This window comes from Meriones unguiculatus, chromosome 6, assembly GCF_030254825.1.
Source record: "Meriones unguiculatus strain TT.TT164.6M chromosome 6, Bangor_MerUng_6.1, whole genome shotgun sequence".
Classification (NCBI taxonomy): Eukaryota; Metazoa; Chordata; class Mammalia; order Rodentia; family Muridae; genus Meriones; species Meriones unguiculatus.
Genome location: NC_083354.1, coordinates 44,047,512 through 44,066,694, shown reverse-complemented (window position 1 = coordinate 44,066,694; position 19,183 = coordinate 44,047,512). Strand labels below are relative to the sequence as shown.

The 19,183-nt window shown below is 36.1% G+C and overlaps 1 protein-coding gene and 1 long non-coding RNA gene across 10 annotated transcripts in view; one reads left to right on the top strand and one right to left on the bottom strand.

Annotated features, from left to right (window-relative positions):
* The window catches only part of Dock3 (dedicator of cytokinesis 3), a 309,055-nt gene that overhangs the window by 183,424 nt on the left and 106,448 nt on the right, over positions 1 to 19,183 (bottom strand). For all 9 annotated transcript variants that reach the window (XM_060385341.1, XM_060385339.1, XM_060385340.1 and 6 more), the window contains exons 6-7: positions 12,074 to 12,222; positions 3,532 to 3,616 (exon numbers count right to left, since the gene is read on the bottom strand). In XM_060385341.1, coding sequence (XP_060241324.1) covers positions 3,532 to 3,616; positions 12,074 to 12,222 — 234 coding nt within the window. The remainder of the gene's footprint in view (positions 1 to 3,531; positions 3,617 to 12,073; positions 12,223 to 19,183) is intronic.
* Positions 9,771 to 17,691, top strand: LOC132654660 (uncharacterized). The gene is made up of 3 exons (XR_009592327.1): positions 9,771 to 9,873; positions 17,171 to 17,259; positions 17,552 to 17,691. It is a non-coding gene; the product is annotated as an uncharacterized LOC132654660 (long non-coding RNA).

Genomic DNA, 19,183 nt, shown 5'->3' with positions numbered 1-19,183 from the left:
TCAAAATGAATAAATTGTAATAAATAATAAATTTTAAAAAATTAAAAACTAAATATCTGCAAAAGTTTGCAAAAAAAAAATTATTAGGTTTTCCCCCTGTCTGTCCTGCTTCATAGAGATAAGCAATTTTAACTCCTTTCTATTTTATTCTCCAGAAATTTTCAAATACTTCTAAATGTTATATTTATACTGTTCTCCCTTTATCCAATTTTAAGTTATCTAATGGCTTCTTATCTAATGGCAGCTTAAGATTTAAAAGTTTTTTACATCTTCTCTTCATCTGTCTTCCTCTCAAAATTTTTGGCTTAAATTGTTCATAATATTATAACCTAAACCATTGTTCACTGCTAAATTAGTCAATAAACATCAAGTATTTCTTTTGTTTTATATTTTTATCACTGGTATAATTATTTTTCTTTAAATTATAGGCATTCTTTTTATACAGAAATTTTTCTAGGCTTTCACAGATACCAAAACCTGTAAGATGGATACAGCCTACACACATTCTGCTTTTTAAATTGTCTCTCAACTGCTTAAAATACCAGATACAATGTAAATGTTATATAATGAGAAGCTATACCACCCTGTTTAGAAATAGCTCTTGGTTGGGTTTTTTGTGGACTTGACATAGGCTAGAGTTATCTGAGAAGAGGAAACTATACTTGATAAAAATGCCTCCAGAAGACTGGCCTATAGGCAAGCCCATGGGATATTTTATTAATTAGTGTTTGACATGAGAAGGATCATCCTATTGTGGGTGGTGCCACCTGTGGACACCGTAAGAAAAAAGGTTGAGCAAGCCTTGGGGGTCTCGTAGTCAGCACCCCTCCATGGCCTCTGCGTCAATTCCTGCCTCCAGCTTCCTGCCTTGAGTTCTTTGACAAAGGACTGTGATGCAGAAGCGGAAGCGAAATAAATCCTTCTGACCATGGGGTTTTATCACAGCAGTAGAAACCTTGACTAAGACACAATCTTTGGAATAATGATGTGTTGTGGTATAAGCATGTTTTTGTTTTAATCCCAGGTGTGGGATGTAGGACTGCTTCTGATAGCAGCAGCAAACGACTTGTTTAGTGCAGGCTCTGAGAGGAGTTCTTTGCCGGCTGCAGATAGTTTGAATCTGAGGACACTGGAGGAAGAGTACATGCCAGAGCCAAGGAAGTGTGGAGAAGCTCTGCTGCTTCCACCCTTTGGCTCCTGTTGCTGTTGAGGTGGTGAGACAAAAAGTTGGGAGATCACCTGAAACAAGGATTGGCCTCACACCAAGGAAACTGACGACCCTAACCAGCAGGAAGCAGCTAAGAGAATTGCAACCTCTCTCCTACTAACGCTTTCTCTCTCCTACGTGGTGCTGCAGTTTTGGAAGGGATTGGGGTGGAGCAGGGAGAAAGAGATATAAAAGATTTAAATAAAAGAGGTTTTTTTTTTTTCTAAGTATGGAGCAATGTGTTTAAAACAGACATAACTTTTTTCTCTGAACATTTTCTATAAGAAATTAGTAAAATCCTCAGATTTAGAACCTATAGACATGGGAGTACCAATTGTACAGGGTCTTTCTTTATGCACTCCAGTTGCTCTAAGATTATCAGATATCGAGTCTTTCTTCTACAAATAAGCTTTCTGGTTACTTTCTGTTCACCTATTGTGGACCAATTCTCAACAGTTATTCTCTTAGATACTTACACAAATGTTACCTTGGGTCTTCCCTATACTGATCATAACAATTTGCCCATTTCATTTGGGGCAGGTTCCACTTGGATAGCACATAGTACCTTTGATCTCCTTTCTCCCTTGTCTACTCTTTCATTCTGAAGGATAATTTATTCTTCAGTATTATCTTTTAAAGGGTCTCTTTCACACACACCGACACAAATCTGATTCCTCTATATAGTTCCTCATTGTACTTCTATCATCTGGGCAGATAAAATACAGGAGTCATTGCTCTCTAATCTATCTCTTTTCTGTACGCATACATTCTAATTCAATCTATCAATAACTCTGGCTCTAATGCCAAAATATATTCAATATCCAACAGCTTCTTACCATTTCCACTGTCCTGGTTCTAGCCTAAATTTCCAAAGTAAAGCTCTCTTACTGTGGTTCCATCTTATGATCTGAAAAACTTACTATCATGTTCTATCAGACTTCTGGAGAGAATTTAGCTTGGTACGTACAAAGCTCTTCACAATTTAGCTCCTGACACCTTCTTAGCCAAAATTATCAAATATCTCACATTTTCTGGAACTGCTATTTCCTTATATTGTGTGCAATTTTGGAAGTTATTTCCATTCCTTTTCCAGTCCCCAGAATACTAATGACTGATTCTAATATCAACATAAACTCTATTTATGCTGTGAAGCACATACAATGGTAATTGTTTAGGCTCATGATAAGCAGGCACTGGGAATACTCTCCACTAATCAGTACTATGTTCTCCAAAAGGATTTCATTTTCTTAAAGGTTTCTAAAACTTGTGGCTTCAAAGTGAAGTCCCTTATACAGAACTCTTCACCTCACATTTCTACTGTATTTTACATTACAATGTTGCTTTTTAAAAATTTATCATTCAGCATGTAACATATAGTTGTGGTTATCAATCAACCCAGTATATTTTTCATTATAATGTTCATCTAGATCTATTGATCTTTTACTTTATCCAGAAACATTATACATACTTAGTTACACACAACATCATATTCTTATAACTATCATATGATTTAGGTATTATACAACAATACACAGTGTATTGCTAGAAGTAGTTAAATATGGGTAACTATGTCACACAACTATTACATAATACGACTGAGGTTTAACGTTTATAATTTTTATTGAGTATTCTTAACTTCAGTCTGAGTTTATAATTCAACCCCATAACTAAAAAAAATTGCATTACAGTTCAATTTTACTTGTCTAGTATACTTTTACAATAACTAACATATATCTAAAAATCGATCCGATATTTATATGCTTTGTCATCTACAACATTCACCCTGAGAATGAAAACCCTTGTATGTTAAGAGTACTTTAGCGTGGTCCATCTTCTACTGCTCATAGACCATGTATAGCACTATGAGTTTGGTGGCTGAGAGCAGGACCCTGAATATGCTTCTTCACAACAGCATGTCTCTAGAAAGGTTAGTGTATCATTTCCAGGGTCAATCACTTTTTTCAATCATTGTTTCAACTAATAACTAGTTCTTTGTAACTTTAACCATCTTTTCATTATAAAAGGCAAGGAGGGGTATATAATGTTATTAACCCTGGTAAGTGGCAGAAAAGCCAGGAGAGCAGAATTAGCAGAGACGTGACCCCTAGAAAGTATAATGAATTTGAGAACTCTGTTTTGTATTTCCACTTGGAAAGTGTGACATCCGAGTAAGAATAATTGCTTCTTAAATATGGAGACAGAAGAAAAGGGACAATTTTAAAAAGGTCTCTTTGAAACCTAATAACAATCTACAACATTATCATGGAAAACAAAGGAGAAAAATGAGGGATGAAAGAACAATCCATCCCTTGTTAAGATCTTACCATTTTATAGAGATCCGAGACACTAATCTGGTCTGAATCCACTACTTCAAAGTCCTTCCGAGGTACCAAGTCCAGGCCCAAATGCCTAATAAAGAGAAAGACCACTCTCAGATTTGCAGGTCCTCAGATTACTCATCTCTCTGTAGAATGGGACACTAGATCACCTGTCATGATTTTGTAGACGGAGCTTTGAGCACCTGCCCTTACCTGGCAACATCTAATTGTACTCACTTTGGGGCAAATAAATAAAGCAAGGGATTTTAAGACACACTTGTAGCTACCAAGCAGTTCCACTTGTAATTACAAAAAGCTTTCATTCAGTATGTCCATAACAGTACTTTATTTCATTAAGACTACTTTTTGTTAGGCAAATAATAAGCCATTTTTATTTCTCTATTTTTCCCACCATACCAATATGTTCACAGTTCAATTATACATTATTTTCATTAAAAGAAAAAAATTAACACATAAAAATCATGTCCCAGAAGCAACCATGGTGGCACACTTTTAATCTCTGCACTCAAGGGCAGAGGCAGGCAGATCTCTGTGAGTTCAAGTCCAGCCTGGACCACAAAGCAAGTTTCAGGACTATATATAAATACAGTGAGACTCTGTTTTAACAAAACAAACAAAAACTCACATCTAGAAATGTGTTTTACTTTAGTTGTTTATTGTTTCCAATCTAATACTAACACTGCTAAGTCCTAAACACAGATAAGCTGTAGTATCTTTAACATTAGACAGAGGGTTATGGAATACTCAAGCAACAGAACTTAAAGATATAATTTTGGACAGAAAAAAAGAAATGATGATACTTTTCAGTTGATGGTGTGTTAGCACTAAGCAGTGGAAAGAACTCCAGATGTAATTTAGAGTCAATATAAATATTAGTCCCTTCTCACAGTCTAAGATATTAGCTCTAAACCCTGAAGATCAGTGAAGCTGGAGGGTTGTGAAGCTATGAAATGGATTGTGACAAGATTGAAGAACATCATGTTTTGTTTTTTCTCGAGGAGAGCTATACTTACCAGAGTTTCAGAGAGTTCTGTGACCATCTTATTTCAAATAAGATTATGAATTACTATGTGTGGCAAAAGTATTCCATGGGACTTTTCAAAACAACCACCACCACTCTATTTTAAGCTATGAACCTTTTCATAACATGTTAGCAAAATTAATTCTGTAAGCTCTTTCAGTACACAAAACTAAAACTCCTACTCATTTAAAATAAAGTCAGTTGTGCACCCAAAATGGAGGATTATTTTACTTATAGTTTATAGCTTTGTGCTAGGTGTTGTTTTTCTTTTGTCAATTTGACACAGCTAGAATAATTTGGGAAGACTAATCTCATCTGAGAAAACGTCTCCATCAAATTGGCCCATGAGCTAGTCTGGACATTTTCTTGATTAAAACTGATGTGGCACAGTGGTGCCACCCCTGGGCAGGTGGCCATGGGTTTTATAGGAAAGCAGGCCGAGCCGGTCGTGACAGCAAGGCCGTAAGCAGTGTTTATCTATGATCTTTGCTCTACTTCCTGCCTGAAGTTCCTACCCTTATTCCTCTTCAAGATGGACTATAAATTGTAAGAGGAAATAAACACTTTCCTCACTAAGTTGCTTTTGTGGTATTTATCATGGCATCAGAAAACAAAACAAAACAAAACATAACAAGCCTGTATCGGACCTAAAAGTAGCAAATTACAAGATAATGGTAAAATAAAAACAGAAAATAAAAACTATATGATGAAGATAAAGGCCAGCATATTAAAAGCAAGTATTAACAGTAAAACAATTACTATAATTAAGAATGAAAAGAACATATCAGTATTTGTTAGAAAACTAGAATTATAAAATTATCTTTTAAAATATTTTCCAAGTCTTTATAAGCCATGCCATTTAAATTTTTCTACACAGAAGACACATTTACAAAGCAGATTGTGCAAAGATCCTAGTCCTCACTGAGGCAAGAAGATAATGAGTTCTAGGCCAGCCTAGGTTACATAATAAGATCTGTATTCATGGGGGGAGGAGAACAAATGGAAAGGGAAGCATGGGTGGGAGGGAACAAAACATTTCATAGATATCCTTTAACTGCTGGAAGTTCAGGGATGTACAGCTGTCTCTTGATATCCAAGAGGGATTAGTGCTAGGAGCCCTCAAGAATAACAAAATCCAAGGATGGTCAAGCCTCTGATATAAAACAGCATACACTCTGCATATAATCTACACAATATTCTCAGATACTTTATCATCTCTACATCACTTCTAATATGCTACAATGTAGATGCTATACAAATTATTGTTGTATTGCATTGTTTAAGAAAAAATAAAAAAACGTGTAAATTAATAAAAACATTTTCCATTTATGATCAGCTTAATCCATGGATATAGAATCTGACATATAGAGGAGCAAATGTATATGCAATAGCCTAAGTATACAAATAAGTAACAACAACAATTAAAGAAACTAAGCAAATAACCCAATGAAAAACAGATGCTTTAGGTACAAGAATTTAAAACTCTCATTGTATCTAAGTAAGTGGGACAGGAATTGAAAACAAATGTGCTCTGGCCACCATACACACAGGTAATGATGGGCCTGGCGCCTTAGCTGGCTTGTTCACTATACACCATCCCACCTGATCTATACAAAAAGTTTCTGAAAATTACAACTATCTGCAGATGAATGACAGCAATATATGTGGAACAATATACATGTAATGCCACAAAACTGTACAGGTCGCAATAATCAATTTTACTAGATAAATTTCAATTCAATAATTTTTTTAAAAAAATAATTAAAAGTCACTTCTTTTTTTAAAAGAATTTTCAGTTAGACTAGAATGCTGAGTTAACAGATGTCTTTCATTAAAGACGGTGTTCCACTCTTTTCTTTTGATCACATCATACTAACAGTGCTAGACACAGGGAATATACCAGTTTTGAATCAAGAAAATGTTACTCATCAAACTCACTCCTTTGAGAACAATGCTTGCCAGTTCCTAGAAGTAGCCAGAATGAAGTGCCTTTTCAGTTCATCAAATTCATTATCTTGAGGAATAGAGAATAATTAAGGAGTGATCTAGTAAAAACTAAAAACTGGATTACATGTACTATGATTGTTTTTTAAAGTAAAACTTTACTTTTAATTAAGTGTATGCATGTGTTGTCCATTTGTGGGATATGTGCACGTTAGGGCAACTGCCCAAAGAGGCCAAAAGAGGACATCAGATTCCCCTGGAGCTGGAGTTATAGGTAGTTAGGCACTATTTGGAGTGGCTGCTGGGGACCAAATTCAGGTCTTCCACAAGAGCAAAATGTACTCTTGACTATTGACCTATCTCTCTGGCCTTACTATGGTAATTTTCAATTCAGGAAGAAAAGTTTCAAAAGTTAAACTCGTAACTATTCTCACTGAAGAAAGAGTTACTGCATAAAAAACGTAATTAATACATATTCCCTATTCTGGCTATTTCTTTCTGTAAATTACTTCGAAGACTGTGAATGGAAACATAAGGATGCTGAGGTAAAATAATCATGAATTCAAGCCCAGGCTAACCTACATAGTGAGACTCTCTCTGAGACAAACACAAATAAAATAACTAGAATTATAAATTTATAAATGATCCATTTTAACAATTTTGACTTCACAATAAAAATACCAATTTCATTTTTTCAACAAAATGTATAGAATCATAATTCCAACTCAAGTTTTCACAAATACCTGCATATTATTCAAATCTAAATTTCCTTCCTAAAGAATGCAACACATAAAATTTCATAATCTTTTTAAGAGTGCATGCCACTACAACTCTCTGAAGGTTATCATGAAATTCATGCTTGTTCATAAGCAGCACAGTTGAATAGGATTGGTGGTTGCCTCCTTCCTTTGGAAGCTTTCATGGCACCTTCTGGCATCATGAAAGCAAGCAAACTCTTTGCAAGAGACAGAGACCATTACAGAACCACAACCAATCAAAATGCAGAGTTGTGTACCCCAGTCGAAATGGTTAAATCTACCCCCCCAAAAACAACAACAACAACAACAACAACAACAAAAAAAAAAAAAAAACAAAATCACACTGAAGGTTCGGGGAACACTGCAGACAAGGGTTAGAAATATTCTAAGAGCCAGAAGAACAAGAAGTTTGCTGTGAGGTTGTGTCTTCCAGTAATGTCAGAAGCTACACCCACAAAGTATCACCAACACGACTGCCAAATCATGAGCTGAACAAGGCAATAACAATAGAAATGCTAAAGTAGATGGGAGAAAGACCAAAATACCCAACTCTACAAAAGAACTACAGACAACTAAAGAATGCTGAGAATGCAAGTACATAAAAGGGATACTTGCTCAACCATATTTATAGCAGCTTTATTTATAATAGCCAGAACCTGGAAACAACCCAGATGTCCATCAACAGAGGAATGGATACAGAAATTGTGGCATTTTTACACAATGGAATACTACTCAGCAATCAAAAAGGAGGAAATAATGAAATTTGCAGGCAAATGGTGGGATCTAGAAAAGATCATTCTGAGTGAAATATCTATCCCAGAAGGAGAAAGACAAACATGGTATATACTCCCTTATATAGACCTATAATATATGGTAAACATAATGAAATCTATACACCTAAAAAAGATAAACAAGAGAACGGATATGGGGTAAGATGATCAATCCTCATTTAGAAAGACAGATGGGATGTGTGTGTGACAGGAGTCTACTGAAGGCATCTGAAAGACTCTACCTAGCAGTATTTCAAAGCAGATACTAAGACTCCTAACCAAACCTTCGGCAGAGTACAGGGAATCATATGAAAGAAGGGGAGTTAGTATGACGGGGAAAGGATAGGAGCTCCACAAGGACCAAATATATCTGGGCACAGGGTCTTTTCTGAGACTGACATTCAACCAAGGACCATGTATGGATATAACCTAGAACCTCTGCTCGGATGTAGCCCATGGTAGCTCAGTAACCAATTGGTTTCCCAAAGTGAGGGGAACAAGGACTATTTCTAACAGGAACTCAATGGCTGGCTCTTTGACCTCCCCACCCCCCAAGGGAGGAGCAGTCCTGTTAGGCCACAGAGGAGGACTTTGCAGCCAGTCCTGAAGATACCTGATAAAACAGGATCAGATGAATGGGGAGGAGCCCCCCCCCCCATCAGTGGACTTGGAAAGGGGCAGGGTGGAGATGAGGGAGGGAGGGTGGGATTGGGAGGGAATGAGGGAGCGGGATACAGCTGGGACACAGAGTTAATAAAATGTAACCGATAAGAAAAAAAAAAAAAAAAAAAAAAAGAATGCTGAGAATGGGAGAAAAAGTCTTCTGCTGGGAAGAACACAGCAATGGGTTACACAATACCAATGGTCAGCCCTGAAAATATACATGAAAGTAACATACAGACTGAGTAGGTTGTATTTAGGATTATATATGTCTGTGTGTCTGTCTGCTTTCTGTACGTATATTAACATACATATACACACAAAACAACAATGAACAAAAAAAAAAAAAAAGAGGCCATGAATTTGAAAGAGAGCAAGCAAGAATATATGCAAGGGTTTGGAGTGAGGAAAGAAAGAGGAGAAATGATGTAATATATTATTAAAAATAAAAATATTTATTTCAGCCTCTACTTTGAAACCCTGCTGGGTAGAGTCTTTCAGAGGCCCTCTGCGGTAGGCTCCTGTTCAGAGAATTCTCAATAGAGGAATATCAAATGGCAGAGAAACACTTAAAGAAATGTTCAACATCCTTAGTCATTAGGGAGATGCACTTACACCCATCAGAATGGCTAAAATCAAAACCAAAAACTCAAGTGACAACACATGTTAGAGAGGATGTAGAGAAAGGGGAACCCTCCTCATTGCTGGTGGGAATGTAAACTTGTACAACCACTTTGGAAATCAATCTGGTGCTTTCTCAGACAATTAGAAACTAGTACTACCTCAAGATCCAGCTATCCCACTCCTAGGCATATATCCAAAATATGCTCAAGTACACAACAAGGACATTTGTTCAACCATGTTTGTAGCAGCTTTATTCGTAATAGCCAGAATCTGGAAACAACCCAGATGTCCTTTAGTTGAGGAATGGATACAGAAACTGTGGTACTTTTACACACTGGAATACTACCCAGCAATTAAAAACAAGGAAATCATGAAATTTGCAGGCAAATGGTGGGGCCTCGTATTATTTTTATCTTGTTTTTCCATATTTGGCTGACATCCCTGGGAGGCCTGCTCTTTTCTGAAGGAAAATGGAGACGTGGATCTGGGAGAGAGGAAGAGTAGATCTGGGGCAGAGGTACTGGGATGACTGGAGAGACGGAAGAGTGTGGTAAGAATGTACTGTATGAGAAATAAATTAAAAGAGAAAATAACAAAAACAGAGGCAGACTTACATAGTTTTTGTATGGATTTTAATTTTTGGAAAAGTTGAAAAAATGAAATAGTTGTAGAGCTACCAAAAGGTATTTCCAGTGTTCTTAGTTTTCTTAAAAAATAATCTGTACTCGTTTATAAGACATCACTTTAAATTACGCTCAGTAAGATTGTAAAATATGTTTGAATTGTGTCTCAAGCATTACAGTAAAAGGTTAACTGATATTTAAAAAAACAATTATATACTTTATTTACTGGTTTTATGGTTGCAGTTAAACTGCATAAACATGATGAATTGTATAGCTATTAATGGCATTGATTCAAGTTCATTTACTACTATTGATTTTTGTTTTCTTTTGTTTGAGACAGGGTTTCTTTAGTCCTGGCTGTCCTGCAACTCACTATGTAGTCCAAGCTAGCCTCGAACTCAAGAGATCCTGGAATCTTTGACTCCAGAGTACTGTGATTGAAGGCATGCAACACCACTCCAGGCTACTACTATTGATGCTTAAAGTAGATGCAATGACATTTTATAGTATAAAAAGTAGGGGGCTGACGAGGCATATTTATTAGTCGTGCTGTAATTTAACATATTATATTTTACTTAGTTTTTTATTGTTCTGAGTCATTAATTTAGTGTAACTAATTAGTGTAACCAGGACATTACAGCACAGAAGTAGTTTAGTATATAACAGTGATTACAGTGTACAGTCAGGAGAACCTTAATTCATATATACTATAGATGAGTTTAGTACATAACAAAAATTACAAGAAGCAATAAAACAAAACTAACCAGGATAGAATCTTGTCCATTCAGAAAAATTACAATCAATTTCAGTTACATTTCTCCATACATTTCTTTCAAACCATTACTGTGACTTTTAAGGTCCCTCTCATTTTCCCTGACATTGGAAGCTTCAGAGAAGACTGGCTCTAACATTAGCTAAAGTTGACTGCCTATATTGGCTTCTTCTGTCAGTAACATACTTCCTGCCTTTCCAAAATAGGTTCACATATCTCATTTCCTAGTGGGTGCTCTGCTCCTGTGCCTTTTCTATCATTTCAAAATGCCTTGGATGGAGGAACTGAATATAAACATTTAAATATATTTAAGTAAATATGTATATCTGAAGTAGGAAACAACTGGTTGCTTCAAAGTTCAGTGGACATGAATAATTAAATTTAGGAAGAAATACAATTTTAATCAATCTCAACATATAATGACAAAGTCTCAATTTTTTTAAAGACGTGTTTTTATTTTAAGCGTGTGAGTATTTTGCCTGCATGTGTATGTACCATGTGCATGTGTGGTGACAGAAAAGCCATAGGTGAGAACAGATCCCCCTAGAACTGGAGTTGTAGACCCTCGTAAGCTGCCGTGTTGGTGCTAGCAATCAAGCGGGGGTCCTCTGAAAGAGCCGTTTCTCCAGGCCCCAAACTTCATTCTAAGGGCACAGAAAATCATCACTCCCAATGTACAAATTCAGGAATCTTTTTGAATAGCAAATGAGTTAAGAATTTCTGAAGTATAAGTCTTTATTTGTAGGTTATTCAGATTAATTGCATGGCTATAACATGTATTAAGAACACTAGTCTCATACACACACGTATGTTTACATGTTGTGTGTGTAGGCATGCAGATGCCCATGCAGAAGTCAAAGAACTTGTAGGAATCAGTTTTTCTTCTACCTTGCAGAACCTGAAGATCAAGCTCAGGTGGAAAGGTTTGACGGCAAGTGCCTTTATCTGCTGAGCTGTCTTCCCTGTACTGACTTCCTATTTTTTTTTTTCCTAAAGCTCCACAGAATTCTTTTTAAGTATACTGTGATTAGTGAGGTTTAAAATAAAGGAATTTGATCTCCTGGAAGACAGCTTAGAGAATAACCCAGTCCAATTATTTAATTCTTTCCAGAAATAAAACACAGGCTAAGAAAACTTCAGACTAAAATTAGTGAATGTCCTTTGATAACTAGGGGAAACAACAACAACAACAAAAAGAAAACAAAAACAAACAAAAATAACAAAGGATACCCAGAAAACTGTATGGAGAATATATTATCTTTTAATCATTAAAAAGAAGCTTAGATCAAGCTTAAATTCTGTGAGGACTGAGTTACAATGAAACTAAGAGATGCCCAAGTAACAGTCGTACTTACTCATTACCCCAGTCCAGACGCACGGTGATGTGCCGCTTAACCTCCCGCACCTGATCCTGAGTCAGGTGACCAGACAGCAGCTGCCTCCGCAGGTCAATAAGCTCATTCATCACATGGCGTAGTTTGTAGAAAAGATCTACTTTGTGTTTCTGAAAGGTATTTTGGTATGGGTGAAATACAAAAGGGATATGGAAAGGGAATGAAAAGAGAAAGAAAAATAGTTAAACTATGAAAGTGCTCATTTCCCTGAACTGTAAAGGCAATGTAAGAAGGAGCTTACTTAGAGACAGAGAGTGACTTCCTACTTTATAAAAATTCGTACACACACAGTGATATCTAACAAGGCAGCGTAACTAAATCTGGATCATGGAAAAAACACCCCCGCTACCCAGCCCTCTCATCTCAAGTAAATCAAAGTTATTAAGCTTAATCAGAAAAGTAAATTACACAGGAGCCCAAAGCTGATTTCACAACGGAAGTAATAATGCCCTTAACAGCAAAGACTTGGACCATCTGGCAACACCTCTAGTTTCATCAGGAAGGATAGTCAAGTTAAAAGAAGGAGGGAAGAGAATTAATTGCCCTATTTTGAAGCAACTAAGGTTTCATATAAAGCCAGTCTCTAGAGTGAGATTCCTTTTTTAGTTTCTAGACCCCATCTAGCTTTCTCATTAGCTTCTTTTAAAAAGTGAGTGTCCCTAGAGTAGTAGATTTCCACTCCTTTCAGCTTAATAAAGATCTTTACATTTACAAAAGTTAAGTAGAAACATAATGAAGTTAATTAAGGGCCTTATAGTGTTTATTACCTTGCAAGTAAAAAGCAAAAAAACTAAGTTTATGCTTTAAAAACTGTTCTTAATAATATAAATTTAAGAACTGAGGTCTTATTTCACAGAAGCAACATCTTGATGTTTGAATACTTAGGATTCTGTTTCTTTCAGAGGGAAATATGATTTTATATGAATACTGAGGATCTTGGAATATAGCAAATCTATAAAGAATGCTTTTAATGATCAATCAACACATGCTATAGATGCAATTTTCTCCAAGTATTTTTTTTGTTTTTGTTTTTTTGTTTGTTTGTTTGTTTTCCTCCCGCAACAAAACCTTTATTACAGTCACGCGATGGAAAGAGGAGAGGAGAGGGCCGCGGGCATTGGCCGAGAGACACCGTGGCGTCCCGCGGGCTGCCCGCCCCGGGCGGGGAGAGGGGGAGGAGGAGAGGAGAGGCTCTCCAAGTATTTTTGTTCTATAATTGCTTGAATCCATTGGTAGAAAGGGACAACTGTATTGTCACAGAAAGGACCCTAAAAACGGTAATGACACAGAGAGTTGGAAATTTAATAAAATGACTAAATTTTTCCTTTGATTGCTTCATACTCAGAGAAAAGGCAAGATCATCAGCTGAGAGTAATACAAAAGGATGCTGAAGCTGTAGAATACACAAAATGGTTCCTTAGAGAATGCTAACATGAATGAGAGGAGAAAAGAATTTAAATTGCAAGGTAGTTCTGATATTTATTAACACTAACTAAGAGTGGGGTTGTTTTTTTAGGCCAACTGTATGGGAGTGTTCTGATATCAGTGCATCACATATGTGCACATATGTGCTTTGATTCTCTTAAATTTTTTTTAATTTTTATTTTATGTGTATCAGTGTTTTTTCTAAATGTCTATCTGTGTATCACATGCAAGCCTGGTGTCCAAAGAGGACCGAAGAAGGCACTGGATAACCCCTGAATTAGAGTTACAGAGAGCTGTGAGCTGCTATGTTGGTGCTGTAAATCAAACATGAGTCTTCTGGAAAAGCAGCCAGTGCTTTTAAACTGCTGAGCATCTCTGCAGCCCATGTGCTACAATTTGTTTCTGTCACACCAAATTCACATTATCAAAATCCTAACCCCTAAGGCAATGGTATTAGAATGGAGTAACTTTGGGGAGATGATTAAAGTCATGAGGGCAGAACCCAAATAGCATTAATGCAATTATAACATTGTTCAATGGAGTTTATTCATCTCTTACACCATTTGAGGATGTAGTAAGGAGGTAACAGTTACACAGAAATGGACTCTTCCATGACAGTAATTCTTCAACTTCAGAACTGTGAGAAATAAATTTCTGTTCTTTACAGTTCATAGTTTTGATACAGCACCCTTAATAAACTAAGAGTATATGTGTAGAATATATGTGTATAATTTTTTAATTGGCATATACACATGTAGAAACATAAACACGTGTAATATATATACACAATATCTATGCAAAATTATAGTGGTATAGTCTTTAGAGAATTACAAATAATTATTCATTTTTTAAATAATGAGTTTCATATTAAAATTTCCAGAGATGACAGTATCTCCCATACCCTGCTCTTCTGTAACAATGTGACATTGACAATCCTACAGGAAAAGACAGTGTGTTTCTCCATGAATCTAGCAAGGCAGATCCTGAGACTGCTCTGAGCAACAGAACATAACAGCAGTGAACTAAGTTGGCTGTGGGCCTTTAGCTAGTCTACTTCTTAGGTCTCTTAGCATGCAAGAATAAGTGAATGAATAAAGTAGTTAAGCTTTTCAAGGTAAAAGCTACCTTGTTGAAGCCACAAGTAGGCACCCTAATAACTGGTTCTGAATATGTGAGCAATACTGTATACCTAGCCTTGCCAAATCATTGGAGGCCTATTGCCCACCCTACATCTATCTGACTACAACAGAATGAGAAACCATAGAGAAAACTGACCAGCTGAGCTACTGAAATAGTTAACAGTTGTTAAGCTACTAAGCTATGGTTTGTTATATAGGTAAATGGAATATTAACTGCTTACTTTTATCTAGGAGAAAATCCATTCTCTATAACTATGTAAAGGTGGAAAAACTTGCCCTAGTCTAGTGTGTACAGATAAAGTAAGAATGAAATGGATCATGTAATTATAAAGTAGCACTATTATTGCAATCACTATGGTGTCAATTTCTTTCCCTACATTCAACTCAGTGGTGTCCTATCTCTAGGACCTACTTCTGCCACACAGCCGCTCTGCTAACTTGCTTTTACCTGTAATAACTTCCTTCCTAAAATCTTACCTACCTGTTGTGGGTAAAATTCACTCTTTTTAATTCTCAAGATGAGAACCTAAAGCCACTGACTCAATGGAAGTTCTGTGTAAGCAGAGCTCTAGAACTCTAGCTTGTAGCACTCCAACTCCTGAATTAAGCTGGCACACAACTGCATGTGCCAGAAGAAAATGAGTTCCCATGTTGGAATAACTGGGTGTGTAGTCATAATAAAATAAAATAAAAATAAGAAATAAACACAATGATGAATATTGTTGTAAATTTTACAATGTTGAGGACAAAGAGATGATCCAAAAACTTTCAGGGAGGCAAACTATAAATAAGATGAAGTGGAACGACAGTGGCATAGCATGACAGAAACAACAGCACTAGACAATGGAAATAATGAAGGGGCACTTTAAAAGTTTTGCAGGGTCTGCCTTTGTTGTTCCTTTGTCTGTTTCAAAGAGTTTCACTGTATGTTTGGGCCTGGATGAACTCAAACTTGTTCCTCCTGCCTCAACTTTCTGAGTGCTGGCTAGGATACGTGTGTATACCTATAGCTAGCTAAACTTTCTATATCTTATTTGTAAAATTTCATATTCATCAAAACTATCACTTACAGGGAAGGGTAAGCTAATATATTTTAAAATGAGAAGTGTTAATGTTTATTTTACTTGATTTTTTTTAAAGAAAGTTACTGGTAAAGTGCTTTGTCAAATGAACAAATAAGCCAAAATTAAGGCAAAAGTTGTTTAGTCTAAAAGACATAGAAACCTAGTAAAGAAACAAAGATATCTTTCAGGACATATTAATATAGAAGGTGGCAGGGCTCCACCCAGGCTATAATGAAGAAAAATTATGTTGATTAAAAATACCTAGTGTATTTGAACATACTCAGTGGAGATTTTTATTTCTGCTAAGAGGTTAGATTTTAGAAAATATAGTAAATAAGACCAAGCAGTCAGGAACTATAAAAACAAGCAGTAAGAGAAAAGAAGCACAACCAAGACACTTATTTATTAAAATAATTACACAGAGCACACAATAATTGAATACTGATCAAAAAGGAGTGATATGGAGTTCATGAAGACAGTAACACAGACATTCTGACTACTGACTCAAAAGGTAGTGACCTGGAATTCTGGACGCAGGCAGGAGGAGATAGTACATATGTAGATGCATGAGCATTAAGTTTAATTCTTACCCTTTACAGTAGGAAAATCATGAAATACTACCTAAAGTTTAAAAAGACATTAATTTGGGAAATATTATTAGAAAGATAAATACTGAAGAAATAGCTAAAAGATCAAGAGAAAAAAAAAAGTATAGACTTGGAAGTAGGAGTGAGAAGAGAAGGCACCAGGACCCACATTTAATTAAATGACTAGCAATCCCTAGTGCATGAATTTAAAAACCAGATTTACATACATTCTTTACTGTTTTAAAAGATAAAACTGAATAACCCCAACTATAAAAGGCCTTCCTCCATCCCCCACCCCAGCTGAGTTATCACAGACACAAAGTTGAATCTGAATACAGCCTTCACTCCTTCTTACCAACTTAAATATTGATAAATGGAACTAGAAAATCTGTCTCAGTACAACGACTCCCTTTCAGAATCAACACAAAAGCTAGACCACTTACATGTCTCATTCCTGGAACACATGAGAAAATGAAATACATTCCACAGCAGAAGGTGGCCCTGGAGAAAGCCTTGTGTCTTAACTACAGTATGGCATTTGTCCACAGACAGCTTTCGCACTCTGGTGATGGATAGTGCATATAAGCAGCAGTGGTAGAAGCTACCCTGCCAACCAAGCCCCTTGAAGGGTCTCAGACACCCCACAGCAGTAAAGAAAAATAAAAAGGCAGAAGGTACATATTTACATCCAGTTGTCTAGACATACAGCAGTGGCCATTTCATACCAGGACCTAATACCAAGGGAACACAAACGTTTCCTTTTAAAGGCTCAGTGTTATACTATACTAATAAGCCTACATCTTGTTTATTCTAGTTCTCTCAAAGGTCTGTTTTTCCTCCTAGGGAAAAGAAGCTGGATACTTTAAATGCTAAATACCTCACCCCTGCACTTCCCAAGAGATTTCTCAAGTTCATCACCAATCAGCAGTAACGTAAGAACATTCCCTGCCTTCCTACTACTGATTGTGCCTCTGAAGTTTAGTAACTCTTTATCAATGCACCACAGTGGGTAAGGTATACCAGATAGAGAGTCAAGAATGCTTGGTGCTTTATCTCAACTGCCAATCACAGCGCTCTGAAAAAAATTTACTAACTTCTGTGGTATGCCTTGGTCTTTTCATTGTGGGTTAGAGAAAAAAGATGGACACAGAGGGAAAGGAAAAAAAAATGAATCTATCTGAAACTGTAGCTGTTATCACACTTCTATTTTTGTTCTTTCTCCAGTAGACACTGCACTGGACCTGCCCTCAAAATACCACCTTGTTTGCTGGATGAGCTTCAAAACAGGACCATCAGCAACCCACCAGATAACACAACAGCTAGCCCTTGCATCCTTGAGTCCTACTTACATATAAGCACCCCACCTAACAATAATGCTTTTTAATACCCAATTTGGTTTGTAACTTATTAGTCCCTTTCTAATTTAACTACTTGTATACATGATTCCTTTTTTAAAGAATGGCTCATTTTTATGTGTTTTTAAGAAATGTCATATACAGAAATTCTGTTTCTTCCTGATGAAATGAACCTTTTTCTTCTGAAGTATGTGCTGCTCTGCTGCTCTGAATAAGGTAAACAAGTCAGCAATTTTGTTTTAAAAGAGAAAGTTACTCATAAAGTCTTAGACTTGAACTCAAAAGGCTATCAACAGTCTGATAAACTACAAAGTATGAAACTATAAATTTAATAATATTTTCAGTTATCATAAAAGGTATATACAGTTATACATAAGTATACACTGATGCAAAAGCACAGCTATCATTTCCAAGTAAGCACAAGCTCATTTATTCTGGAGCCAAATATGAATGACCATGGCCCAGGATCTTTCTACTTTTTTGTTGTACTTTAATTTCCTTCACCAATGTTTTTGCTTTCAGTGTAGAAATTTTCCACCTTCCTGGCTAACTTTATTTCCCAGTATTTTATTATTTTTGATGCTATCATAAATGAAATTTTTTTTTCTTAATTTCCTTTTCAGATAGTCTGCTAGTTTTATAGAAACATAAACAACTTTGGTCTGTTCCTTCTAACCTATAATTTTACTGACGTAATTCTAATGAGGTGTGCGTATACACATAGTCACCACAGATGTCTACGTATAAGACAGTTCTCTAGTTCTCTAAAAACAGATAGGTTTGCTTCTTTCCCTATTTGAATGCCTTTAATTTTTCTCTTACCAATTTGTTCTGGCTCAAAATTCCAGGACTAAATTTATAAAAACAGGGGTCTTTACCTTATTCCTATTCTTGGAAGAAAAGCTTCAGTTTATCACCACTAAATAGATTAAAATTAGCATATTACACATGACCTTAATTATTTTGAAGTGCACTTGTTACTGTGATGGTTAAATGTATCAACTTGACAGGATCTGGAATGACCTAAGAGACTAACCTCTGGGCATATCTCTGAGAGCTTCTAGACTGGGCTAATTGAGGGGCGAAGACTCACGTTATGTATGGGTAGCGCTATACCATGGACTGATATCCCAGAGAAAATAACAAGAAAACAAGCTGAATATCAGTGTTGTCTGTCTCTGCTGAAATGTGACGAGCCACCTCAAGTTCCTGCTGCTATGATCTCCTGGCCATGACGGACCTGACTATGAGTCCAGCGAGATCTTTCCTTCCCTAAGTGGCTTTGGTCCAGCACTTTTTTCTTTTTTCTTTTTTTTTTTTTTTTGCAGAAATGGAAGAACTAAAAAAATTATATTTGTTTATTTTATTATATAACTTATCATAAAAGGTACTGAATTCTGTTAAGTGCTTTTCTTACATCTACTGAGATGAGCATAAGATTTTCAACTTTCTTCTGTTAACATGGCATGGTACATGCATTAATTTTTGTATGTTTAATCAC